A 27,813-nucleotide genomic window follows, 5' to 3' on the forward strand; every position below is an offset into this window, starting at 1 on the left:
GCCTTCATTCATTGGGAACATTCCCCAAGATTCTGACCTTGCTTCTTTCTCTCTGAACTCTGTCCACTGGCAATTTTATCCAAAGGATTTAGAGCTAGAAGGAGCTTTAGAAATTAATCTATTCTAGTTCTCTAATTTTACAGAACGAATCTGAGGTGCAAAGACATTACATGGCCAACACAAGGTCACACTGCTGGAACATAGCCAAGCCAGGATTCAAATTCTAGTCTTCTGACGCCAGGGGTAGTGTTCTTTCAATTACACCATGCTGTTTGTGGGCTACATCGCTTCACTACCACTTCCACGCAAATTACCCTCAAGTCTGTATCTTTGGACCCGTATTTGGGGGGGTGGATTAGGCAATGGAGCGAAGTGACTTGCCACAAAGCTAGTACGTATTATGTGTCTGAGGCTGGATTTGAACTCAGGTCCTCCTGAGTTTACGCCTGGTGCTCTATCCACTGCATCACCTAGCTGCCCCTCCAATATTCTTTCTTGAACACTGGTCACAAATTTCCAACCATACATCTCCACCTAGATGTTATGACTGAGGTTCTGACATTTCCATATTCCCCACACTTCCCAATTAACAATGATAGCAATCTCCCAGGCTAATAATAAGAATAGTAGCTAACGTGTATATTGCACTTACTATGTTCCAGGCACTGTGCTAAGTGCTTTACAATTATATACATAATATATTAATATTATATATGATATTAGTACATTATGTCAATATATGCTTTCCCCTAATTACATGTTAAAACAATTTTTAAACATTTTTTAAAAAAATGTTTAAAGTCTGAGTTCCAAATTCTATCCCTCTCTTCCTCCTCTCCCCTCTTCCTCAGATGGTAAGCAATCAGATATAAGTTACACATGTGCAGTCGTGTAAAAATTTCCACATTAGCCATTTTGTACAAGACTCAAATAAAGAAAAAGAATGAAAGAAAGTGAAAAACAGCGCTTTACACTTATTATCTCATCTGATGCTCACAACAACCCTGGGAGGTAGGTGCTAGAATTCTTCCCATGTTTTTACAGATGAACAAACTGAGGTAGAGGTGAAGAGACTTCCCCAAGGGTCACACAACTACTGCCTGAGGATAGAATCCCCAGGCATCTTTGATTCCTCCTTTTTCCTTGCCACTGATTGTCACCAAGTCCAATAGAGTCTACTGAGGCAGCATGGCCAAGTGCATAGAGAGCTGGCCTCGGAGTAAGGAAGATCCGTGTTCTGCTTGCATGGCTGAGGGAGCTTCCTATCCCAATGAAATCACAGGGACCGTCCCTAGCCCTATCTCTGAATAGATTCCATCTTTCCTTTGTCTTTTCATCTGTCTCATCATTCTCACTCCTATGTCCGCCATTCTAGTTCAGGTCTCTGCTACTTCCAACCTGAGCTACCACAAAAGCCCTGCACAGGTCTTCCTACTCCAAATCACACTACCATTCAAAATTTATATTTTGGGTCATGTCTCTCCTTTATTCAAAAACCTTCAATGGCGCTTTATCCTAGATTATGTCCAAATTCAAATCGTATTATACTTAAACAGTCTAGGATTCCAGCCCCACTGCATTTGAATATCAGTATATTTTTCTAGCTCTCCCAAATATATATATTTTTTATTTTTTGTTCCAGGCAAACCTTATGTAAAATTGCCCCAACCAACATAATTTCTCACATTTTCATAATCATAACCAAGCCCTATACTAAAGCAGTAGTTCTTCACTATAATATCCTTCACCCAATCCCCTGAAACCAGACAATCTCAGGCACATTCCAGTCTAAACTTATATTCCCTCCATTCCCACCTAAAACTGGTCTGGGGGTTCTTAACTTTTTTTTGTAGCACAGACCTCTTTGTCAGTCTGATGAAGCCTATGGTCCCCTCCTTCTCTGAATGTTTTTAAAAGTACAAAATAACATAAGATAACAAAGGAAACCAATTATATTGAAATATAAAATTATAAATTTTTTTTTGAAGTTTACAGATTCCAGGTTAAGAATTCTTTCATTAAACTAAACTTCTTGAGGTCAGAAAAATCTCTCTATTTTTGTCCCCAGCCACAGTACCTAGGATCGTGAAATACACCAGAGGTGTCCAACTCATGGCCTGCAAAACTCTCAAGTGCAGTGTGAACTAGGTTAAAATGTAATTGAGTAATGTCTAACAAAATAAATAAAAATAAGCATACACACATAAATATGCATTTTTATTTTACAAATAAAACTGTAACAGGACACAGACAATGTTAATTTGCGGTTTTGTAAGTCAATAAGTGGTGCAGTGCTCCACTTCTATTTGAGTTTGATCACTGATCTACACATCTTAGACACATCAAATATTTGTCAAATGAACACATCATGTATGCCTCCTCTTTTTCCAGGCTTATGTGTCTTCAACTGATCAGCAGAAACACTGCTCCACAATCATTACTGACAAATTCAGCCAACTTATATACTAGGTGCCAAACACTTACTCTCTGGACTAATGTTTCTGCCAGAAAAAGGAAAGGAAGTTTTTGTATCTGATTATTCAGAATAATGCCTGAGAAGCCATTGTGGGTTCTCTTCCTTCTTCCTACCAACAAGCAAAATTACCTTCATCTGCGCAGGATATGTTAAAACTGCTGCTGCTGTTGCTGTCTTTATAAAGAAAAATAATATCTTGAACTGTGTCTTCGTTTATATCTTTAAATGCCATGAAGTCATAGGATACTGAAAAAGAGTAACAAGTATCAACAGCCATCCTTGGGTGAGCAGAGCACTGGTGAGGCCTCAGTGACCATTGGATTCATCCCCTCTTTATTTCACAGATGAGAACATGGAAGCCCACCAAGGGAGCCCAAGTGACTTGCCATCACCTGGGGAGTAAGTAATAAGTCGATATGAATAATGACTAGGTAATTAATATTCCCCTTTAGAATAATTTTTTGTCCCTTCTAAATTTACTGTTGCCCTTCTGTTTATTTAATATTTCATTATCCTCTTTTTTGTCACTTTCATTATTCATTAACTCTTTCCCTCCCCAGCCAAACAAATAAGTATTGCCAAGCAAAACAAATGTGTACATTAGCTGTGTTGAAAACATATGTCTCATTTCACACCTCTAAGTCTATTATCCCTCTGTGCAGAGGTGGGAAGAATGCTCCATCACTAGTCTTTTGGAGTCATGGCCGGTCATTTGAATTAAGCAGGTTTCTTAAGTCTTTCAAAGTTTTTCTTCATAAAATTGCAGTTGCTATTTATTTAAACAGTATTTAATTTTTTCCAATTACATGTAAAGACAGTTTTTAACATTCATTTTTATAAAATTTTGAGTTCCAAATTTTCTCTCTCCTTCCCCTCCTCCCTTTTTAAGATGGTAAGCAATAAGTTATTTATGTGCAATCATGTAAAAAAATATTTCCATGTTAGTCATGTTGTGAAAGAGGAAACAGAACAAAAGAAAAAAAACACACCAAAAAAAGTGAAAATAGTACGCTTCAAAAAATTATATAATTATTGTAAAAATGATTCTCCTGTGTCTGCTGCTTACTTCACTCTGCACTGGCTCATATTCCTAGGTTTTCTGAATCTGTCTCTTTCATAAGTTCTTACAATACAATAATATTCTATTAATTCATATATCATAATTAGTTCAGTCATTCCCCAACTGATAGACATCCACTTTGTTTCCAGTTCTTTACTACAACAAAGAGTTCTGTTAAAAATATTTTTGTCCATTATGGGTCCCTTCCGTCTGTATATGACTTCCACAGCTATTACTTTAGACACATGCAATAATCTGCAAAGGAAAGAACAGTTCTAAAAATAACATAACAAAGAACTTTTGGTAAATAAGGAATATCATAACTGAAGCAAAGACTTTTCTTCCTTCTGCCAGGTCCCCTTTCTACCCTTTTCATTCCTATCACTTTGGGATGGGAAGATGGAGCAAAGGGAAAGGAGGAAAAGCTCTGAAATGTTAAATCTCTGTTAACTATGTGAAAGAGGACAGATGACCAGAGATGGAAAAATAACTCTGTAACTTTTCTGTTCCATATTTAGCACTTCCTCAAGATAAGTAGAGGGCATTTTACTCCTCTTAGGAAAAAAATGTAACTATTTCTTTTCCCTTCTCTTTAACCGAGGGACCCAGTGGACATCAGAATGAGTTTAAAGACCAACAAAGCCAGCTCTAGTTGTGAAGTATCTAATCCCCAAACTCAAGAGAAGTTTATTCCTGAAGTTGTTTGGCTCCATTTCTGACCACGAATGATGATCCTCTAGAGTTCAGTAATAACAACTCACATTTACACAGCATGTTATAGCTTACAATGCTCTTTACACATGCTCTATCAAGAAGCCCTCTCAAGACTGAGCACAAAGAAGCATTCTCAAAATTATTCAAATTCATAACCACTCAAATAGTACCACATGCTCCTGTTTTCCTGAGCATTATGAAAGAAATGGAATGTCCTGAAAAGACTGACTCAGTCACTGTATTCAATAGTCAATTTAAGGAAGCTGGAAGCTTCCAGTTTCAGTGAGGGAGGAGAAGAGTGTCATTTATGCTCTCTATACTTGCAGATTAAGGGCTATTGGTGGCACCTTGGTCAAACAGTTTGTAAAACAAAATTTACCAGGAATCACTTTTTTTCCCCCAATTAATTAAGTTTTAGTTTTCAACATTCACGTTTATAAGATTTTGAGTTCTAAATTTTTCTTCCTCCTTCCCCAAGACAGCATGCAATCAGACATAGGCTATACATGTACAATCATATTAAACATATTTCCACATTGGTCAATCATTCATGTTTTTTATGGCAGGTTTCATGTCTACTAGCCCATTTGTGAGTAAATTTGTGAGTCCAATTGTATTCATTTTAACACCTGGCTATTCACAAAATGAAGAGCAGGTCAGTTAAATTTGGGGGTGGGATGATTATTTCTCATGTCTTCCTTGTAACAGCTTTTTTTTTTTTTTTTACAGCTTCTTTCAACTACAAGGAAGCAATAGTAACCGTCTGGGACCCATGTTCTGAGTCATTGATTCAAACACAGAGAAAAGCATAATTCCAACCCTGAACACAATATAAGATAAGGGTTGTTTGGCTCTTCATAATAAAGTCCAGTGGAAGGCAGAACAAGGCACAAATGAACATACTTACAGCCAACTTACCTGCTGTGTTATAATTTATTTCCCACATTTTTTGTGATATAGGCCGATCTGGACATGGGATGATGAATGAAATGATGAATACCACAAAGAGGCAGGTAAATAACAAAAAGAAAAAAACCACTGTGCGGCACTGGGCAAACCGGGAATGATGAGATGCTTTCTTAAAGGAACCATCCTTTTCAGTTCGGCTTTCCGAATTCCCCCGAGGCTTTTCGTCGTCATGCTTCAATGGGTGGATCTCAGCTTCTAATTCTTTGTCCATCGTGTGGGCATTATACAGCTTCACTCCTGGTCATGATCATTAATAAATAAAATCACTAATAAATCAGAATTAGCTATATTATCAACAAACAAAGGGCTTAGCATACAACCTTTTGGGTTACTAAGATTTGGGTCCATTTAGGGACAAAGGCCTTTTCTTATATCCACGAGATCAAAGGTATGAGTTGAAAGGGCAAGTCCTACAAGGTTCCATCTAGAAGGTTTTAATATTGATTACAAAGGAGCTGAACCAGGGGCTCTAAAATAACCCTCTGTTACCATTAAGGCTCTTCTGTCCTATTCAACAGATTGAGCAAACCCTACAAAATTAAAAAACAAAAAAACAGAAACCCACCCAAAGGCTAAATAATAACAAAGTAATTCTAGTCTCATTGTCTTGGCACATAGACCTAGTAAGGGGATGGGACAGCAGGAGTTATCAAAAAACCCCTAGGCCTACCTACCCAAAATTAAGAATGGGAGGGGAAATGAAACAAAGTTCATCTGATATTTGAGAGAACCAGAAATTTTTAAGGTTAAGATGCAGGGGATGAGGATGTGCAAGGTAGGAGTCAAGGAAGAGAGAGAATAGCAGTGGTTCACATTTATATAGCCCTTTACAGTTGCAAGGGCATCTAGGTAGCACAGTGGATAGAGCACAGGGCCAAGAGTCAGGAAGATCTTAGTTCAAAAATACGGCCTCAGACACTAGCTGTGTGACCCTTGGCAAGTCACTTAACCCTGTTTGCTTCAGTTTTCTCATCTGTAAAATGAATTGGAGAAGGAAATGGCAAATCACTTCAGTATTTCTGCGAAGAAAACTGCAAATGAGGTCACAAAAGAGTTGGACACAACTGAAATGACTAAACAATAACAAAACAAATTAGAGTTGTAAAGTATTTTATATATACATTATATTATTTTGGAGAAGTTCAGAATTCAAAGATACTTCACAGTCCAAACTGTACCCAGACAGAAATCCCCTTTTATATCATCGCTGACAAGCTGTCAGCCAGATTCTGTCTAAAGTCTTCGAGTAATACAACCCAGAAATCTATGAGGCAGCTTATTCCAAAACTTTTGGGTGGCTCTATTTGGAATTTTCTTAAAGTCAAAATTGGCTTCTCTACAGCTCTACAGTGACTAAATGTCGCTCATTTCACTTTCTTGTATCTCAGACTGCTGTAACTGGAGTGATATGAAGAAGATACATCTAATTACATTTAGTGAGCATTTCCCCACTCTCTATTCGGTACCCCAAAACTTAAGATAGTCTTTTATGTTGTGATTCTCAGGACAAGGGAAGTAGGCTGCAAATATTTCCCATTTAGAGAGAAGGAAACCAAAGCTCAGAGAAGCTAACTCCAAGATCATACTAGTAAACGGCAATCAGGACTTGAACATAGGTCTTTTACTCCAAGTACAATGCTCTACCCACCAGATTACTATTACTGAAAACAGTAACAAAAACCCAGGAACAAATTCCTGAAGTTCACAAGTTTAAAACAAGTCAAGTTTTGGGAAAATGACCATGCGGTATGTCTTCTTGGACATACAAAGAATCCAGGCAGCGAAGCTAAAAATAAAATGTGGGGTTGGGATTTTCATATTGATTCACCGATGGTGGAACTGTGAATTAATCTAAATTATTTTGGAAAACAATTTAGGATTATGCAAAAAAAGTTATAAAGTTGTACCTTTAATCTAGTGATCCTATTATTGGGTTTATATCCCAAGAAGGTCACTGACATTAAGAAAAGTCTCATCTATACAAAAACATTCGACAGCAAGGTCTCAGAATAGAAAATGCAATATACCTTTCTCCTTATAATGGAGTGTTGGGGGAAAAAGGAGAAGAGAGAGTACTGAGGTAGATAGAATGTTACATACATTGTCAGACTAAGTCCCCATAATGAACGTTTTTGCTGAATTGTTTTTCTTTGTCACAATGGAGGGTTCAATGTAGCAGGGAAGGAATTTCTTCCTCCCTAAAATGACTATGACATAAAAACAAACAGCATCATTACATGTTATTTAAAAGAAGAAAAAAAAAATCATAGCAACATACACATAAGCACAAAGTTGGAAATATAAGTGTGAGTGCCCAAAGACTGGGAAATGGCTGAGTGAAAATGGCATCTGAATGTAATGAAATATCATACTATAAAGAATTAATATTATGAACTAACAGAATGATGGAAGCATTTGTTTGAAATGATGCAGAATAAAAGAAAGCATATCCAAAATAATATATACAATGGGGGGGGGCAGAGCAGCTAGGTGGCACAGTGGATGGAGCACCGGCCCTCGAGTCAGGAGGACCTGAGTTCAAATCCAGCCTCAGACACATAACACTTACTAGCTGTGTGACTCTGGGCAATTGGGCAACCCCAACTGCCTCACCAAAAAAACCCCAAAACAAACAAACAAAAAAGAACATATACAACGTCTACAACTAAATAAATTAATACAACTTTACACAGCAACAAAACTCAGATCAAAAAGGTAGAGGGGAGCAGATAGAGCTCTGGACTTGGAGAATCGAGATCTGTGTTCAAATTCCTTCCCTGACACTAGCTGTGTGATCCTAAGCAGTCTCTCAGTGCCCCAGTTTCCTGTAAAATGAAGAGGTTGGACTTGATGACATCTAAAGTTCTCTCCACTTCTGAATCTGTGTTCCTATAAAAATGGATTACATTGTCACCAAGACATTAAAGCTGAAAGGGCTGTGGATGCTTCAAGGAATGGCAAGCCATTCAAATGAAAGGTTCGATCAGCAGCAATCACTCTCATGTGCTGTTTTGCCTAACAAGTTTCCCAAGATTGTACTTTATAGAGGATTAACTGGGAGTTTTGTGGTGTATGTATGATGTGAGAAACCAAGAAATTTATGAATAAAAAACAAGTTTGGCCTTCCTCTTTCATGCTCACGAGTTCATATGCGTTTATGGAACAGGAAATGGGGTGGAAGAGGCAGATGGGAATGAAAGGCACTAGTGTGATGGAACCAGGGAAAGCTCCTGGTGAAGCAGATCCAAAGAGAACGGAAGTCAAGCCTAACAGCTTTAAGGGCATGTGTTCAAGCAGCCTACGCACCCATCCTCAGTACCTACAATACTTCTCTCCTGCCTTTGTGCTTGGGGATCCTTACCTTCCCCTTTCACAGATAAGCTCAAATACTTTCTGACAGAGGCCTCTCTTTATCTCCCAAATGTGCTGCCTCTACATTTACTTTGTATACACTATTTTGCACTTACTTATCTGAATAAGTTATTTCCCTGCCTCCCCCAGAATGTAAGCTCCTTGAGGGCAGGGACTTTTCATTTTTGTCTTTGACTCCCCCATGCCTAATTGAATTCCTAACTATAGGCCAGTGAAACTGAATTTGATTCCTGGCAAAATTCTGGAGCATAATTACTAAAGAGATGGTGATGGTTAGTGAATATCTGAAAAAAGAAGTGGTTATCATGATAGGCCAGCAGAATTTCATCAAGAACAGACCATCCTAAAATAATATTGATGGTGTGCTTGTGCTTGTCCTTGGACCCCAATTTCTCTCTAGTCTCAGAAACACTGTCTCTGACAGTTTTCCCCCAGCCAAGGACATTATGCCTAGCAATTACTCATGAGTGGGCCTCAGCAAAACACCTCTCTCTCCCTGGTGCAGTTACACAAAGCTGGGTGAGAGAATGCTGGGCTGCCCCCAGCCCTAAGATCATGTCTCAGGAAACCTTCCAATTCCTTAGAAAGCTCCTGTCTTGTGAGAAAACTTTCCCTTGTTGCAGAGCATTCTCTAATCACGACAGAGAGAGAGGGGTGTCTTCTCTGGCCCAAGGAGTTTTGTCCCTGGCTGGCCCAGGGACTATTCCTCCTGTCAGATTCCCAAGATCCATGCCTCTGACACCTCCCTCCCTTGTCTGGTATACTCCTTACACTTTCCCATCCATAGCTCCCAAAGACAGCTGGACCTTTAGATTACCTAATCAGTATCCCTGGCATTCCTTTCCCATGCCCTTTTCCATATAAACCCTAGCTCCATCCTCAGTCTCTCACAGGTTCCTTAAGAAATCTTTGCCCGCTGAAAATCATAATAATAAACTTTTTTGCCAACTTCACTTAAAGAACACTTGAGTCTGTGAATTCATTCTAGACGACCCTGTCCTGTACTCCAGTCTTTGAGGGGTCTCAACCTTTCAGATCGCAACAATACTACTTCCTTTTTTGACACTATTCCTAGATTTCTTTCAACAGATTCCCCTAAACCAAGGGACTATACCATAAATACTGTTTACCTATATTTTGGTAAAACATTTGAGAAGTTTTTCATCCTACCTGGACAGAAAAAGTAGAGAAATGTGGGCTAGAAAATATTATGTACAATTAGGTACAGATGGAAGTTTTTCAACAGCAAGACCCAAAGCACAGTCCTTAATCATTTGATATTGTGGCGGGTGAAAGATGAAATGACTGAGGAAAAAAAAGGTTCGATCTTCGGAGCATTTTGATTTATTAAGCAATGTGTTCCAATTGCCTAACAAACCAGAACCAGACCTCCTCAGCTTAGGCCTGGACCTTGAATACAGGGGGGATAAACTTTTATACATTAACAATTAATCAAAAGAAAACAATACTAATTGAAGGAAATATTAGGGACTACGTTGGGAGTAGGAGGGTGAACAGGTACAATTCCCTTAATTCAGAAAAACCATTCCCACTCTCCCCAAGCTTCTGTAAACAATCAAAGGAACATGGAAATAATAGCTGACTGTCAGCGAAGGGCCAGTTTTCGGATAAGACATGGGTTGCTTGAGATGTACAATTGTGAGAAAAATCCTTGCATCAATCTTTGGATCTGACTGCGTTTCTGGTCAGTATAACTTAGGTCCTTGGTTAAGAGTCTCTACACAGTAGATAGAGGTGGTCAAGTTTCCCACCAACCCAGAACTAGGTTCAAACAATGCAATATGGTTTTCTCCCAATTCCCAAAATTGAATGTTATCTCACAAAACAGAAACTAGACTAGACCCATAATTGAATAGAAATGAAGCTAGCTCCAGAATCCAGTCACAAGATGGAGTCAGTGTGGTTCCCTCAATTCCCACAATTAACCACTTGCTGTCCTAATCCCCTCAATGTCAGCTTAAAAGGAGATCTCCAATGGAATGCCCAAAGTATCTACGGTTGGCCCTGTGCCATTTGACATATTTATCAGTTATGTGGATAGAGGAAGAGATGGCATGCTTATAAAATTTGCAAGTGACACAGAGGAACAGGCAGGATTAAAAAATATTGTGATAGGCTCAAATTAGGATAAATCTGCTTAAATGAATATGGGATGTTATTGATATAAATACTTTCTCCAGTGAAACAATCTCAACCCATCCATGCCCTTTCTGTGTCTAAGATCAAATTCAATAGGGATAAGTGTAAAGTTTTACACTTTCAAAAAACAAAACAAAACAAAACAACCTCTAAGTACAAAATGGGAGAAAGTCCTGCTGGATAGTAGTCTGCTGGAAGAGATCTGGAGGAGTGGGTGGGAAAGAGCTGAGATTTTTAGTGAACTTTATGAGTTAACAGTTTGATATGGCAGCTGTGAAAATTAACATAATCTTGGTCTTCATTAATAGAGACAAGGTGTCTACCAGAAATATGAAGATGATAGTATTGCTGTACTCTGTCCTGGTCAGATCACATCTACAATACTGTGTTTGGGTTTTGTGCATCATATTTTAGAAAGCACGCTGATATTGCTAATGAGTATTCAGGGGAAGGCAAGGAGGGTGGTAAAAGACCTCAAGTCATGACACAAAAGGGTTGATTGGTTGAAGAAACTAGAGATGTTTAGCCTAGAGAAGAAAGATTGAGAGAGACAGCGTTGCTATCTTCAAGTATTTGAAGCATCTGTAACATTGGAAGAGGACCGTTTCATTTTGCTTGGCCTTAGTGGACAAAACTAGGAATAGTGGAAGGAAGTTGCAGGAAGGCAACCATAGACTTGGTACATATAAGGAAAAATCTGACCATTAGTGCTATCCACAAGAAGACTCGGCTACTATGGGAGGTAGTGGATTTCCCTGCCCTGGAGGTCATAGAGCAGATTCTTATCAAGTACAGGTTGATCAAAGTGGCCTCTGAAGTCCCGTCCAACTCCGTGATTCTGTGAAATACTTTTGACTACAGCAAAGCAAATTGAATGAGAGGAAAGTCAAAAAATGAATCCCCCTACACAGGTACAGAGGCCTCATTAACCCCTCCAATCTGACATTTAAAGAGATAACTCAGCAAGACTGTCCAGGAAAAAGTGACCTAGGGAAAAATCACTGACAGTGTTCCAAAACTGGGTGACCTTTGCGGGGTCTTGTTGAGGTCAGTGCTTACAAAAAGGCAGGGATCTAGAGAATGTCTGAACTGTGAAAAATAGCAAATTTTTTGAGAGAGGGAGAGTCTTTTCAAAATGCAGTGAAAGGAAGACAAATGTGCTTTTTATGTTATCCTTGAGGAATGTCCAGACATACCCTTCCTGTAGCACATAAACAGTTCAATTCACCTTGACATTTATTGGCACTTAAGTATGTGTGCAAGGTAGTGTACTAAACATACAAAGCATGGAAAGCAACACTGTCCCTTCCCAGTCCTTAAAAAGTTACAGTCAAAAGGAGGAATGACATGTACACGTGATTCAAGGTATAATGTTCCTCAAATACAAAGGAGGAGGTAAAGTATTCCAAGAAAATTTGAGGAAGAGAACACCTTCAGCTGGAAGGTTAGGGGTGAAGGTAAAATCAGGGAAGGCGTTGGGGAAGACACCGGCCTAGAGGAAAGAAAAAGACTTCAAAAGGGGAGATATGGAATGAACAATCTTAGTAGAGAATAGATTGTGCTAATAGCAAATTAGGCCATGGAGGATCTTAACTACCAGATGAAGACATCTAAATATTAGCCTATATGCAATAAGCTACTAAAGGTTTTTCAGCAGAGGAATGATACAGTAGGAATTGTGAATTAAGAATTTTTTATCAGGAGGATTAGAAAGGGGAGAGACCGGAGACAGGATGACCAAGCAGGAGATTATTACAATAGCTTAGGAGAACAGAAGGCCTGAGCTATGACAATCTGATAGGTCAGGAAGATATTGGTGCCAGTATGAGAGAGTTTGTAGAGGACTTGGCAGCTTAATGAATGTGTCTGATGATGCAGCAAAAAGTTGAAAAGGAGGCAATGTGGTATACAAAAGAAAGCGAATTTGATTTGGAATCCTAAGACATGAATTCAAATATAAGATCTGCCATCCTTACTCTCTTGTATAACAAAGTCACTGCACCTCTATGGACCTTTCTTCCTCATCTGTAAGATAGTTGGACTAGATCTAAGCTCCAAATCTACGACGCCATGGCTCTAAAATTTCTAGCCTGGGCAATTAGGAAGACTGGTGCCATCAGAAACAGAGAAGTTAAGGAGTTAGGTTTTAGAGAAAATGGTGAATTACAGTTTGGCTATGTTGAATTTAAGGGGCAAAGGGTCAGATGTTCAATAGGCAGTTGGAGATGTGAAATGCCATTCAAAGGAGTACATGAGTTGGATATACAGATTTTTGGAGTAATAACTGAAGTGACAGAAGTGGAGATCAGGAGAAAAACTGTAGAACAGTATAGAGCTTTAGAGGATGCTCACATCTGGTGGCCAGCACGAAGACGAAGTACTGGCAAAAGAAACCAAAGAAAGCATGGTCAGACATGTAGGGGCTGAACCAGGAAAGAACATCAGGGAAGCCAAGGGAGAAAGGAGATGCAGCAGGCACTACAAAATATCCTTTCTCCCTTGGCCTCGCTTATGAGGATCTTTCCTGAAATAGCTCTAAGGTAATTTGAATAATGTAGCCCAGCTGCATCTATTAGAGGGAGATGGAAATAGAAAAACAGGAAGGAAGGCCTGTCTCTATGCATTCTGAGACCAAGCTATGGTTTGATGACTGAGTATCTGGGAAATTAGGGGAGAGAGGAAGCAAACAACACTGACTCACTGTATCCCTGTATTGGTTTGAAAATAGTCATTTGAACAACGCAATTAAGCATTTTTTAAAGCTATTCTCTACCAGGTACTCAAGATACAAAGACAAAACAAATAGTTCCTGCCCTCAAGAAGTTTACACTCTAAGAGGAGAAAACATTTGCACATATAGGTATATACAAGATACATACAAAGCAGATACAATATACATGTTTGTGTATATACATGTACATATATATATGTCTGTGTATGTGTATATATATGTATATATATGAATGTGTGTGTGTGTGTGTATATATATATATATGAATGTATGTGTATATCCATGCTTAATTGTAGCCTTCTGGGGGGTGCGGGGGGAAGGGAGAACAAAGTAAAAGGTGCACAGCACAGGGGCAGCTAGGTGGTGTAGTGGATAGAGCACCAGCCCTGGAGTCAGGAGGACCTGAGTTCAAATGTGGCATCAGACACTTACTAGCTAACTGTGTGACCCTGGGCAAGTCACTTAACCCCCAATGCCTCGCGCCCCCCCCCCCAAAAAGTACACAGCAGAGAACAAAAGAAAACTCACATGGAAGCAAAGAAAAGATGGACAGTTCTGAACACAATGTGGAGTACTCAGTATATAGGCTTTCTCAAAATAGAAATTTATTGCTGTATATTTTGAATCTTCTTACTTTCTGCTGTGCATATGGTAATGCTTTTTTCTTTTCTTATTGTGCATTTAAGTTTTAGCATTTAAGTTTAAAATTAAAAAACAAAAACTTAAACAAAGTATCTACTTTGTTAGATAACCTTAGAGGGGAAAGCACCAGCAGCTGGAAGAATCAAGAAAGGTTTCTTGAAGAAGATGGTGTTTGAGTTAAGCTTTAAATGAAGAAAGTCAGAAGGGAGAAGAAAACATTTCTGGTTTGAGAGACAGTGCGAAGACAAGGAGATGGGAGAGTCAGGTAGGAAGAATGCTAGGAGGCCAGTGGGGCTGGAACTGTAGAGTGTATGAGAAGACTGGAAAGTTAAGAAGGCGCTAGGTTGTAAGGAGCTTTAAATGTCAAAAGATGAGTTTACATTCCACCCTAGAAGTAACAGGAAGTCACTGGAGTTTACCGACTTAAGACTGGGTAGATGGAAAGGGTACATAGTCACATCTACAGTTTAGGAAACTTTTCCAACTTTCTGAGTTCCCAAGATATGAGATCTTCACTACTCCATAGTGACCAGAAGCCCCTGGAGTTTGTAATCTGGGAGGAAAAATGTGGGAAAGAGAAAGTCTATCTCATCAATGTCTTGCGATAGATGGGCCCTCTTCCTTCCTTGGGGGTTATCAGGAAAGAAATGCAACTGACAAGATAATTTTTTCCAAAGCTGGCCCAACACAAGGTTGGCTCAAGCCATTTTCAAAACCTTGTAACACTTTGATATTAGAAACTAAAGTAAAATTTCATTAATTTTCAATGTTAAATTTCATAAAAGATGCCACATCATAAATCTTGTTGGGAAATTAAAAAAAAAAGGTTTTCTACTTTTACTACACCTAACCTTTTTAATTATATCAGCTAGTTCTAAATCCCTATTGATTAGAGACATACAAATTAAAACAACTCTGAAGTACCACTCCACACCCATCAGATTGGCTAATATGAAAGAAAAAGAAAATTACAAATGTTGGAGGGGATGTGGGAAAATTGGGACATTAATGTACCACTGGTGGAGTTGTAAACTGATCCACTTATTCTGCAGAGCAATTTGGAACTATACCTAATGGGCTATAAAACTGTGTATACCTTTTGACCCAGCAATGCCACTACTAGGTCTGTATCCCAAAGAGATTAAAAAAAAAAAAAGACTTATGTATGAAAATATGCATAGCAGCTTTTTATGGTAGCAAAGAATTGGAAGTACAGGGGATGCCCATCAACTGGGGAATAGCTAAACAAGTTGTGGTACATGATTGTGATGGAATACTATTCTGCTATAAGAAATGATAAGCAGGATGCTTTCAAAAAAGCCTGGAAAAACTTACATCAACTGATGCAAAAGTGAAGTCAGCAGAACCAGGGGAACATTGTACACAATAACAGCAATGTTGTATAATTATCAACTGTGAATGACTTAACCGTTCCCAGTAATACAATGATCCAAAATAATTCTTAAGGACTTATGATGAAAAATGCTGTGCAGTTCAAAACATACTATTTTACTTGAACTCATAACCCCTTTCCCAGACATCAGAATATCTAACATTAATCTATTTTCACAGCTGCCACCTTAGTCAAGGCCCTCATCACCTCTCATCTGACTATTTGTACTAAATGGTACTGTACTAATACTTTTTTTTCCCCTTCCCTTCTTTAAAAAAAAAATTAGTTTTTATGATGTCTTGTTTTTTATTTTATCTCTCCTCCTCCAGAGAACCAGCCCATATAACAAATAATATTTAAAAAAAAAAGAAAAGAAAGGTAAAAAATCAGTATAACTGATCAAAACACTGAAAAAGTCTGAAAACATGCAATGTGCAACACTTGTAGACTTCCCACCCTCTCGCTACAGATAGGAATGTCCTCTCATTGTTCTTCTGAGCTATGTGCATCCTACCCAAAGATGTCAAAATTATTTTCTTACAGTATAAATCTGACCATTTGACTCCTCTACTCAATAAACTTCAAAGTTTGCTATTGCTTCTGAGATGTCAAACATAAGATTCTATGTTTACCTTCTAAAGTTCTTCACATTCTGGCCCTCATCCAGCTTTTTCCAACCTTAGTAAAACACTATCCCTTTCCTGCATTCTACAGAACAGTCCAATTGGCTTCCTTACTATTTCTAACACTGGCTATGGAGTGAGAGGATCTAGGCTCAAACTTCACTTCTGAAATGATTACTTACTCATGACCTTGGGCAACTCACTAAAACCGCATAGTGGTTTAGTTTCCTTGTCTGTAAAATCATGGGGTTGGAAGTCTCCTTTCTGCTTTGAATCTATGATCCTATGAACTAGGAGGCTGGTCAGTTCAGATATTGCATAGTGAGAGGTTTGAAGAGAAACATGCTCCTCACTGATCCCTTAAAAAACATCAAAGAGAAATACCAAAAGAAAAAAAAAGCTTAAGGACACAAGAAAATAAAAATAAGTTGGAAAATTAACTAAGTGAAAGAAAAAAGATGATTCAATTAAACAATACTATCATGAGACAGAATCAGATAATATACCAGAAGTAACACAGATGGAAAAAGAAACAAGGCCATGTACCCCAAGAGATGTCTTTAACTTCACTAAATGTGTCCTTTAATACCAATAAGGCCAAATAAAAGCTTTAAGTAAAAAAAAAAAATACAAGTTAACATTAATAGATGCTTTTTAAAAATTGGGAGGAAATAAAGAAAAGAACCAACATGGAAATGTAATATAAAAACTGCAAGAACAGAATCAACCAACAATAGGCCTGATTATAGCAGAAAACAGAAATAAAAGTAAAGACCACCAACTACAGGAACTATAGACCCCCCCCCAAAATGCTAAATTATCTCAACATGCATAATCAACTGATTAATCCTAGTTTGAAGGATAGGAAAAGTCAAGATGTGGCCATCTCAGAAAATTTAGAAAAACAAAAATAGTCTGAAGCCAACATTCTAGGAAATTTTCAAAGAAAACTTTCCAGAATTAGAAGAAACAAGTTAGGATACAAAAATAGAAAGTATCCATAGGACTCAGACAAGGAAAAAGCCAAGATCTTATACTCTTAGAGACACTATACACTCTAACACAGAGATACTACAGACTTCCAGAGGAAAGTCAGAAATTACTTACAAAGAAACAATTATCAGGATCGCAGTGGACTTCAAGGGATAAGAGAAACTGTAACACAATACATACAAAATTAAAATCACGAGCCCATGAACCAATACGTAGCAAAACAAAGTATGCTGTTTTATGTAAAAAACAGACCTTTTGAAAAACTTGCAAAGTATGCATTTAATGAAACCTGAGAGGCCCTGCTACCAAAAAAGATTAGTACTTAAAACAAATCATACTTCTAAAATTAAGATAAGCCAGCTGCCAATATTATGAAGACTCTCAAAGTATTGTGTTGGCTAAATCACTAAATGTTTCAGAAGAGTGAACCAGTGAGGAAGGGTGGGGGAAGAGGAAAGGAGAAATGCCAGATGGAGGCAAGGTAATCTCCAAAGTGAAGTTCCTGTCTTTGTTAAAGGGGAAGATTGGATTAAAAAAATCTACAAGTATATTAGGACAGCTAGGTAGCATGGTGGATAGAGAACAGGGCCTGGAGTCAGACTCATCTTCCTGAGTTCAAATCTGGCTTCACACAATTACGAGCTGTGTGACCCAGGGCAAGTCACTTAATCCTGTTTGCCTCAGTTTCCTGATCTGTAAAAGTAGATGGAGAAGGAAATGGCAAATTACTGCAGTATCTTTGCCAAGAAAACTCCAAATGGGGTCATGAAGAGTTGGACATGGCTGAAAATGTCTCAACAGCAACAGGTATATTAATTTAAGACAGAGTACTTTGTTTAGACTGGTTTTTTTTAAACTAAGTTCAAATTAACAACTGAAAGAGTTTTAAAAATGTATCTTTCTGACAGAACTATTGAATAAAAGTTTGCAAAGCTGTAAATTCTCCAATAATAACAAGTGACATTTAGCTTTATAGATTGCTTCAGTTGAGCCTCACAGCCAACTATGAGGTAGAAGTAATATGGTTTTTAATCCTCATTTTACATATGAGAGACTAAGGCTCTGAGAAGAGAAATGATTTGTCCAGGATCAAATTAAAGTAAATTTTGAAGGCAGGATTTGACCCCCGATCTTCATGACTCCCAGGTCTAACACTCTATTCACTACACTATGCTTCCTGGGGGGCAAAAAAAAAAAAAAAAGAAAAAATTGTGCCAAGTGGAACATTTTTGCTAAATAAATGGAAGGCCAAAAGAAAAAAAAATGGATTTATTTACAGGGATAGGAACTGGACTTGTGATTCCACCGATATAGGGAAGTCAGGTGAGCAAATCCCTCAACTGTGCAGGCTGCCAGAACCTTTTCTGCAACTGGGTTAGCAAACTGTCTAGAGCAGAAGGGTCCAGCTTGTGGCCCCTAGAACTCCCTGGCCGCAGCCCCAATCAGATTAAAATATAATGGGGAAATGTTTAATAAAATAAATAAAATTACAGTGCAACACAATGTTAATTTGTGGTTTTCTAAGACAATATGCGACCTGTAGGGAATCCCTTTCTTTGAGTTTGACACCATTGGCCTTGAGCACTGACAGATGACTTGCCCAGGGTCACACAGCCAGATGTGAAAGTCGGATCTGAACCCAGGCTTTACCTGATTTAGCTCTCCAGTACAATGAAAATCAAAGCCTATAGAATTAAAAGGAAAAAAATGGGGAAAATACATTTATTGTAAATATTTATCAAAAAAAGGTCTGACATCAAGAATTTATAACTTATATTTATACAGAACTTTACAGCTTGTAGGCTCTTTTACATACATGATCTCTTTGGTGACTATTTATATTAAGAACTGTGATCCTTGGCTCTTAAGAAGACCATTAAGGTAACAAAGTCACTTTAAATTCAAAGAGTTCAAGTCTTATAATTAAAAGGCCAAATTCCTAAATTTTACTCAGAAAAAGTTCACCACTTCACCAACCTCCCCAGTATTTTCTGCTGACAGGAGAACAAAGCAGGAGACTTATATCAAGAGTATTAAAGAAAAAAAAAAAAGACTTTTAGGATAGTTAGCTAGATGAAGATACAGCCCCTAGCCTAAGCAGAAAATGGAAGCCTTCTTTCTTATACCATATGTTTGGTCTGTCTGAAATTCTGGAATGCTCATCAAAATCAGGGCAATGTGCTCAAAAGTGCATGGTGAAACTTTATCCTCTTTGAAACAAACTCAATTACTTGGCAAAGATTAAAAAAAAAAACCACAACAACAACCAAAAACTCCCCAAATTTTGATTCCTAAACTCAAGAACATTTGTGGCTTTTTGAGGGGCAGGGAAGAGGGGAAGGAAGCACTCTTTCTTTGAATAAACTGATCACATTAAAAGCTGAATTCATAATTTTAAAATGTTTAACGAATCCCTTATTTCTATATTATCTTCATGTCCAAACATTTCCCTTACTCATCCCTTACCCCACAGAGAATTGCTTGTAACAAAGAATTTTTTTTTAAAGAGAAAAAAAGGCAATTCAGTAGGCCATTGGGTCAGATCAACCATATCTAACAGTATTTGAAATTTCTACATCTACAGGCTTCTCATCTTGGCTAGGAGGGAGGGAGGAAGATGCATTTTCTCATCTTTTCACTGAGACTAACCTCGGTCATTATAATTACACAGCATTCAGGGTCCTGAGCCCACCAACATTTACACTGAGTAATTGTGTGTATTGTTTTCCTGATTCCATTTACTTAACTTTGTATCAGTTCATATATGATTTCCCATGCTTTTCTAAATTATTCATATTATGAAGTATTATTCCATTATGTTCATGTGCCACAATTTGTTTAATTATTTCCCAATTGATAAGCATCTATTTTGTTTTTAATTCACTACAAAAAAAGTGCTATTAGAAAAATCTGCAATTTAAGAAAAGATTCATGACATTGACAGTCATCTTTTTTTAAACTCTGGTACTAACATTTCAGATTCTCATTCATTTAAAAAGTTTCCTATATATGTGATGAAGAAAACATTACATAAATGTCATTCTATAATGAGAAAGAAGTTGATTAAACAAAAAATTCTAACTTATAAAATTCAGAAATTAGTTTCATAATTTAGATAACTAGAATGAAAATCTTTTAACCTCATACAGTCATAAACAAGATCACTTAACATATCTTAACTGATGTAGGTCAAATCTAGGTCTTACATTTTAGCAAATCCAGCTTTGAGTCTTTTTCTTTTTTTGGATTCAATCTCTTAGGAACCTTCCTCTTTCTCACGTTCCATGATGCTATAGGTTCTAAGCGTCACTATCATAATGCAAGCTCAAAGAGGCAGGATGTTTGTATTTTATTTGACTAGTGTCGACATCCAAATATCTAGTTTTATATGCTCTGCACACAGTGCCAGTAAGGCCTGAATAACCATTTGTTAATATCTTTCACAGAAATTCCACGTGGCAGAATTCCTATCGAGAGGCTACGTCAAAGTTATCAGGTGAGGTTTTCTTTCTCATAACAGGCCACAGCAAATTCTTTGGACACTTAACACCAGCTTCTACCATACTCCTTTTTCTCCCACCTGCCTGTGGCATGGTTATGTTTGGCTCCATTGTAATCAGCACTGTGAAGTGCACATGAACTCTCTTCTTCAACTGTTCACAGCACACAGAAGAGAAAAAGCATGTGTACCACAGGCCTCCACCCTAATTGTAGCAATCTTGGGGTGGGGGGGGTGTTCTGCTTCCTGAGAGGCACGTTCTCCCACAGGCCACACACCTTTGAACTCTAGACTAGTACAATCTGCAAGCTACTGTCAATAATCCTTGAGTTGGGCAAAGTCTACGCTCACAGAATCTTATTTTACTGAGACATACAGACAGAATAAAAACAAAAGTCAATTTTGCTGCTTTAAAGTACACAAGCTTCTAATTCAAAAATATTAATATTTAAAATTGCCTGCTTAGCAATCTATCTATTCCTTTTGAGATTTCAGAAAAACCTGTAAAGACTTACATGAACTGATGCTGACTCAAGTGAGCAGAACCAGAACACTGTACAAAATAACAGCAACATTGTGCAATGACCAACTTTGATAGACTTAGTTCTTCTCAGCAATGCAATGATCTGAGACAATTCCAAAAGACTCATGATGGAAAATGGTGTCCACATCTGGAGAAAGAACTATCGAGTCGGAATGCAGATCGAAGCATACTGTTCTCTTTTTTTTCTCTTTCTCGTGGTTTTTCCCTTTTGTTATGATTCTTCTTTCACAACATAACAAATGTGGAAATATGTTTAATATGATTGTACATGTATAGCCTATATCAGATTGCATACCATCTTGGGGAGGGGTGAGGGAGAAAAAAATTTTAAACTCAAAATCTTGTAAAAGAGAATGTTGAGAACTATCTTTACATGTAATTGGAAAAAATAAAATACAATTAAGTGGAAAAAAATAAAAATAAAAAAAATAAATGCTCTACTGTGCTAATATCAGGTATATCATAAAACGTACCAAAATATAATTTAAAAAAAAAACAAGAAAAAAGCATTGGTCTTCTCTTCGTACTACTCCCGCTTTTAAAATACAAATATTCTTGAGAAAGGTAGTAAAATGACATCATAATTAACACTGAGGACCACTACAACCCCCTCCTTATAAAGATGAAGAAACTGGGGTCCCAAGAGTGACCTGCCCAAGGTCACACTCACTTTCATTTACAAAGTACTTTCCTCACAAACCACTCTGTGAAGTTTGCAGCACAAGTACCATTATTCCCATTTTTCAAATGAGGAGACTGAGGTTCTAAGAGATTAAATGACTTATTAAAGACCATCTAGCTGGAAGTGTCAAGAGCAAGGTTTAATCTCGGGTCTCATGACTTCAAGTTAAACAATTCTACTCACTACAGCACTCAGTACATTAAATCATTAATATGAATGAACTTACCGTATCTTCTCGTTCAGAGAAGACCTGGGCAGCTTAATAGTATTGCGGACTTAAGGAGGGGCAGCTAGATGGCACATTGGATACAGCACAGGGCCAGGAGTCTGGAAGACTTGAACTCAAATCCAGTCTCAGACACACACTTACTAGCTGTGTGACCCTGGGCAAGTCATTTAATCTTGTTTGCCTCAGTATCCTGATCTGTATAATGAACTAGAGAAGGAAATGGCAAACCACTCCAGTATCTCTACCAAGAAAATCCCCAAAAGGTCATGAAGAGTCAGAAACAAATTAACAACTTGGGGATAAAGAACTTTAAAAGAGGGGAGAGGTCCTAAAATAGCTCTACCTTGTTCATAATTATGTCTATGTTCAGTCCTGGTCATGATATATATATATATCATTAAATATATTTGCAAAGTACTGAAATCCTGTGCATTAATCAAATTTTTTTAATCATATTTCACTTTTATATCAAAGGACCATAGATTTAGAGCTGAAAGAGACCTTGGGGGCCTTAAATGAGTCCAATTCCTATATTTTACAGATGGGGAAACTGAGGCCCTGAAAGGTTAAAGTGAACCCAGGGTCACATGACAAGTGTCTCAGTGTTCAAAGCCAGGTGTTTCCGAGTCCAACTCCAGCACTCTGTCTATTACAAAAATTTGGTCCAAAGAATTTTCAATTCAGTATCAGGTATCTTTTGTGTTACCTATGTGCCCAGTACTAAGTATAAAATAAAAGCTTGCCAAAGATGCACATGACACCATCCCTGACCTTATGGAACTTACAGCTTCATAAGCGAGACAAGTCCAAGAATCTAGAAATAGTGGAATATTAGGGTTGGAACAGACGCTATTAGGGAAACTTTGCAGATCATTAATCCAAACCTCTTATTTTACAGCAGAGGAAATGGAAACCCAGGCCATGGGACTCGCTGACTGTACCACAGCTAAAGGTACCAACTGATCAAGCCAAAACATGTAGCTAGCACACACTGCTGAGAACTGGTAAACAACAGCAGGCAATACATAGTTAATAGGGACAATGAGGGCTGCAGGAATTCTGCAAGAGACCTGAAAAAAACCACAAAGTAGTCTAGAGAATTTTCTAAACATCCAAATAGTAGCTTTCCCTCCATGTAATGCTGCTGCTTATAGGAAGACCGTATAAAAGCCAATGTATATAAGCTTCCAGATCAAGAAGAAATGGCTCAAATTAGAGTATTTATCACTAGCAGAATATGAAAACATTCATTTAGCATGTCCCATTACATACCTTTAAGACAACAGAGAAAACAAATACAAGCATGTGATTCTCATCAGTCAACAGCTACATTACCCTGGTCAATTTTTTTTTTTGTTTCAGACATTACTAGAAATCGAAGACTTTTGTCCCAGTGTGATTGGAGATTCAAAAACAAAAAACAGCCTGACAGAAAACAGAGGAGAGATTAAGTGGCTCATTAATTCCATAACTGTTAATGATTCTCAACAGCTTTATGTTCTCTGTGGAAGAGGTTCAAATAAAACCCAAGAGGTTTCAAATAAAGCAGCTTTTACATCATTCATGTTTCCATACCCAACACAAAGTACAAATGAAGAATGCTTGATTTCTCCTTAAAGATAGCCTTGAAGAGAGTTTGGTGGCCTAACAGACCACCAATCTGAAGATGCATTAGTATAAATTAAATTACCTATGCCAAGAGAGGCAGTAAAGAATAAAGACTGAAGGCTTTTATCTCAACAACCTTGTGAGGTTGGTAGATAGATAATGAAAATATTATTAAAAGAGAAAGTATTATGTAAAAGCTATTTTATTTGAATAATACTAACCTAATGATGAAAGAAGTGGAGATTAATTGCAGATAGGAAATCAGGTGCTTTTTAAAATAAATCACTGTCTATATAAGCTACTAAAAGGCTTAGATGGGAAAATGTCAGCCCCAGAAACATTAGATATGCCAGTTGATAAGAAAATTGACTCAGATTATAAAGGTGGCAAAATTGGGAATACTAAAGGCATATCATACAGATGCCATGGAACACTAAACAGAAATAGACTAGTGGTGGGAAAGTTCTGTCCAAAGATGTCCTAAAAAACCCCAACAACAAAAAAACTGACAAGTAAATTAAAAAATAGTTAAGTACTTAATAAATATTTGTTGATTGATTGTACAGCACATAAAGGCCTTGGTTAGTATCTGGTCAAAAGCTGCCATTAATTCAACAACCATTTATTTAAAAAAAAAAAAGCATTCACTGTATACAGTATGAGGGGGACACAAAGTGTGCCGGCATTTCTAGTTTATTATAGGTTGGGCAAGTGGCAGAAGTATGATCCATACTGTCACAAAAACTATAAATAGTAAGCATGAGATTGACTCTAGGTACTGTGAGGTAGGGGAGGAGATGATAAGCAACTCAGTACAAAGTTGCCTGGTTAGAAACTAGCTCTTCAGAAACCAAGCACAGAACTAGGTATCATGCCCTATATAACTTGAAAACCAAGTGACAGAACAACTAAAAGCCACATGGTATCTGGCCTTTGCTACTCCAAAAATAGTTACTTGGTATTTGAAACCACCTATTGCAGTCATTTCCTTTTTGTCATTTTGGACAAGAGATAAAGGTATTCAACTGTGGTATCGCTTATAAAATTACTGAAAACATTTGTAGAAAAAAAGTTAAAGTCAAATTCCAGCAAAGGTTTGATTTCACCCTACAAGGTTACCCTGACATGGAAACTTTTAATGCTGAATACATGGCACTCTGTTCACAAATTAATACACAATGCTGAAAGGCTTTTCATTTCAAATGTTTAAAAGAATTACCAAAATATATTTGTTGCTCTATTTTATAACTATCAATCAGAAATCTCTCCTGAAAGTTGATGTTTATTTTCCATAGGATATCTCTTGATATTTGTACTCATAAGGTTACTAATTATCAATCAAGGTTATTAACAACTTGAAAGGTTAAAAATCAAAGCAAACGTCAGCCTCTTCAAAGCGCAAGTAACAAAAAAGCTTGTTGATTCTTGGCCAAATCTGACACATGCTTCCTTCTCTTCTGTAGCTAACACCCCAATTTATATGGTATGAGTCATTAAAAAGACACCAACAAAAAATATTTAAAAGGTTTGGGGGTTAGAATATTGACTAGAGGAAAAATAGCAAATAAGCAGCAAGACAGTCTTGCAAATAGCAAGAGACTTTGAAGCAAAGTTTTTCTGATCAAGATCTCACTTATAAGATACAAAGTTTGAAGAACTGAGTCAAATTTGTAAGAATAAAAGCCATTATCCAATTGATAAATAATCAAAGGACACATATAGGTGGTTTTCAGAGGAAAAAAGCTAAGCTATTCACAGCCATATGAAAAATACTCTCAGCTGCTAATAATTAGGTAAATGCAAATTAAAACAACTCTAAGGTATTATATCACACTCATCAAATTGGCTAATTTGATAAAAATGGAAAATGACAAATGCTGCAAGAGCTGTGGAAAAACAGGTACTTTAATACACCATTGCTGGAACTGTGAACTAGTCCAACTACTCTGCAAAGCAATATGGAACTATGCCCCCAAAGCTATTAAACTGTGTATACCTCCAACTCAGATATAGTGCTAGTACATCCATACCCTAAAAAGGGAGCACAGAAAGACGGAAAGGACCCTTATGTACCAAAATATTTTAGCAGCCTTTTGTGGCGGCAAAAGAAGTGGAAAGGAGGGGATGCTTATCAGTTGAAGAATGGCTAAACAAGTTACGGTATATGAATGTGATGGAAAACTATTGTAAGAAATGGTGAAGGAGATGCTTTCAGAAAAACCTGGGAAGATCTATATGAATTGGTGCAGTATGAAGTTAGCAGAACAGGAGAACCATGTATACAACAACAATAAACTGCGAAGATGAGCAATTCCGAAAGACTTAGGGACTCTGATCAATGAAATGACAAACCACAACTCCAGAAGACTCAGATGAAACATGCTATTCACTCCAGATGGAGAGATGATGGACTCCCAGTGCAGATGGATGCTGATTCTTTCTTTCTTTTTAGACATGGCTTATACAGCAGTTTTGTTTTGCGGGGTTATAAGTATTTGTAATGAGGGTTGTATTTCTTGCCTTCTCAATGCATGAGAAAGAGGAAGGAGGGAAGGAGAGAATTCAGAACTGAAATAAAATAAAACTGAATTAAAAGCAACTAATTCTGAAAAATAAAAAAGCTGAATGGTAAAATTAAAGCAAAGCCAGTCACTAAATGTTTATGTAACAAAATCGCAACAAAAAGTCTTGTTGATCCTTCACTAAACCTGATGCATGCATGTTTCCTTTTTTTCTGTTGCTAATACTCTAATTTATATGGTGTGGGTCATCAAAAAGACACCAACAAAAACATTGAAAAGGTTTAGGGTTTCATTAGTATATTGGCCAGAGAAAAAAATCCTCTGCAGCAAGTCTCTCTGATCCAAGATATATAAACAACTGAACCAAAATTATAAGAATAAGAGCTATTCTGGTGCCAAAGATGAGATATAAGAAGGCAGCCCCCATCCCTTTAGAGATGAGAGGTCTACGAGTGTGTTATGTTGCACATATTTTCAGACTTTTCAATGCATTGGTCAGTTATGTTGATTTTCTTTTAATTTTATTCTTTAAAAATACTTGTTTTATGGAATGGTTCTCTAGGATGGAGAGGAGGAGATACCACTGGGGAAAATTTTGGTGATGGAAAAAGCAAAAGATATCAATAAAAATTTATTTTTTAAATAACTATTTTCCAAAAGATAAATAGTCAGAACATATATTCTTCAAAGGAAGAAAACCAAGCTATGAAAAAATGCTCCAAATCACTAGAGAAATGCAAAGTAAAGCAACTCTAAGGTTCACCTCAAACTCATCAGATTGGCAAAGATGACAAAACAGGAAAATTACAAATGTTGATGGGGTTGCCGGAAAATAGGCACATTAGACTCTATCTCCCTGGAACTTTCTCCTTTACCTTCCTCTCTTGGCTTCTCTGGTTCCTTTAAAGCTCAGTTAATGTCTCATATTCTATAGGAACTACCCGCCCCCCGCCCCTTCCTTAATCTTAGTGTCTTTCCTCTGAGATTATCTCCAATTCACCCAAATAACCTCTTTACCTGGCTGTTTGCATGATTCTGCTTTCTTCTATTTTGAGTGCCTTGAAAGTAGGGACTGTCTTCTGCCTTTCTTTGTATCCCTAGCACTTAACACAATACCTGGCACATCGTAGATACTTAATAAATGCTACTTACACAGCAGGTAGGTGGCATAATGGACAGACTACCAGACCTGGACTTAGGAGACTTGAGTTCAAATCCAGTCTCAGACACTTACTGTGTCCCTAGGCACTTAACCTCTGTCTGCCTCAATTTCCTCAATCATAAAATGGAGATAATAATAACACCTATTTTCCTGGGTTGTTGTGAAGATCAAATGAGATAATATTTGTATTTTGTAAACTTTAGAGCACTATAAAAATGTTAGTTATTATACTTGACTGATTTCTTGATCGTCAGTTTCCTTAGGTGGACTAGGTCTGAGGTCCCTTCCAGCTTTAGCATTAGTTTTCCCATGATTCTCTGAGTTTGTCATATTCATAGTTTCTTATGGTACAGTAACACATTATATTCACATACCACAATTTGTTGAACCATTCCCCAATCTAGTAAAGTTGCTACCAAAAATGCTGGTATAGA

The 27,813-nt window shown here is 37.4% G+C and overlaps 1 protein-coding gene across 1 annotated transcript in view; it reads right to left on the bottom strand.

Moving 5' to 3' along the window:
• The window catches only part of LOC114043865 (protein FAM234A-like), a 54,111-nt gene that overhangs the window by 18,094 nt on the left and 8,204 nt on the right, over positions 1–27,813 (bottom strand). The window contains exons 2-3 of the mRNA XM_027863090.1: positions 5,169–5,456; positions 2,606–2,722 (exon numbers count right to left, since the gene is read on the bottom strand). Coding sequence (XP_027718891.1) covers positions 2,606–2,722; positions 5,169–5,430 — 379 coding nt within the window. The 5' untranslated portion in view covers positions 5,431–5,456. The remainder of the gene's footprint in view (positions 1–2,605; positions 2,723–5,168; positions 5,457–27,813) is intronic.

This window comes from Vombatus ursinus, unplaced genomic scaffold (assembly GCF_900497805.2).
Source record: "Vombatus ursinus unplaced genomic scaffold, bare-nosed wombat genome assembly UNPS02014770.1, whole genome shotgun sequence".
NCBI classification, from domain to species: Eukaryota; Metazoa; Chordata; class Mammalia; order Diprotodontia; family Vombatidae; genus Vombatus; species Vombatus ursinus.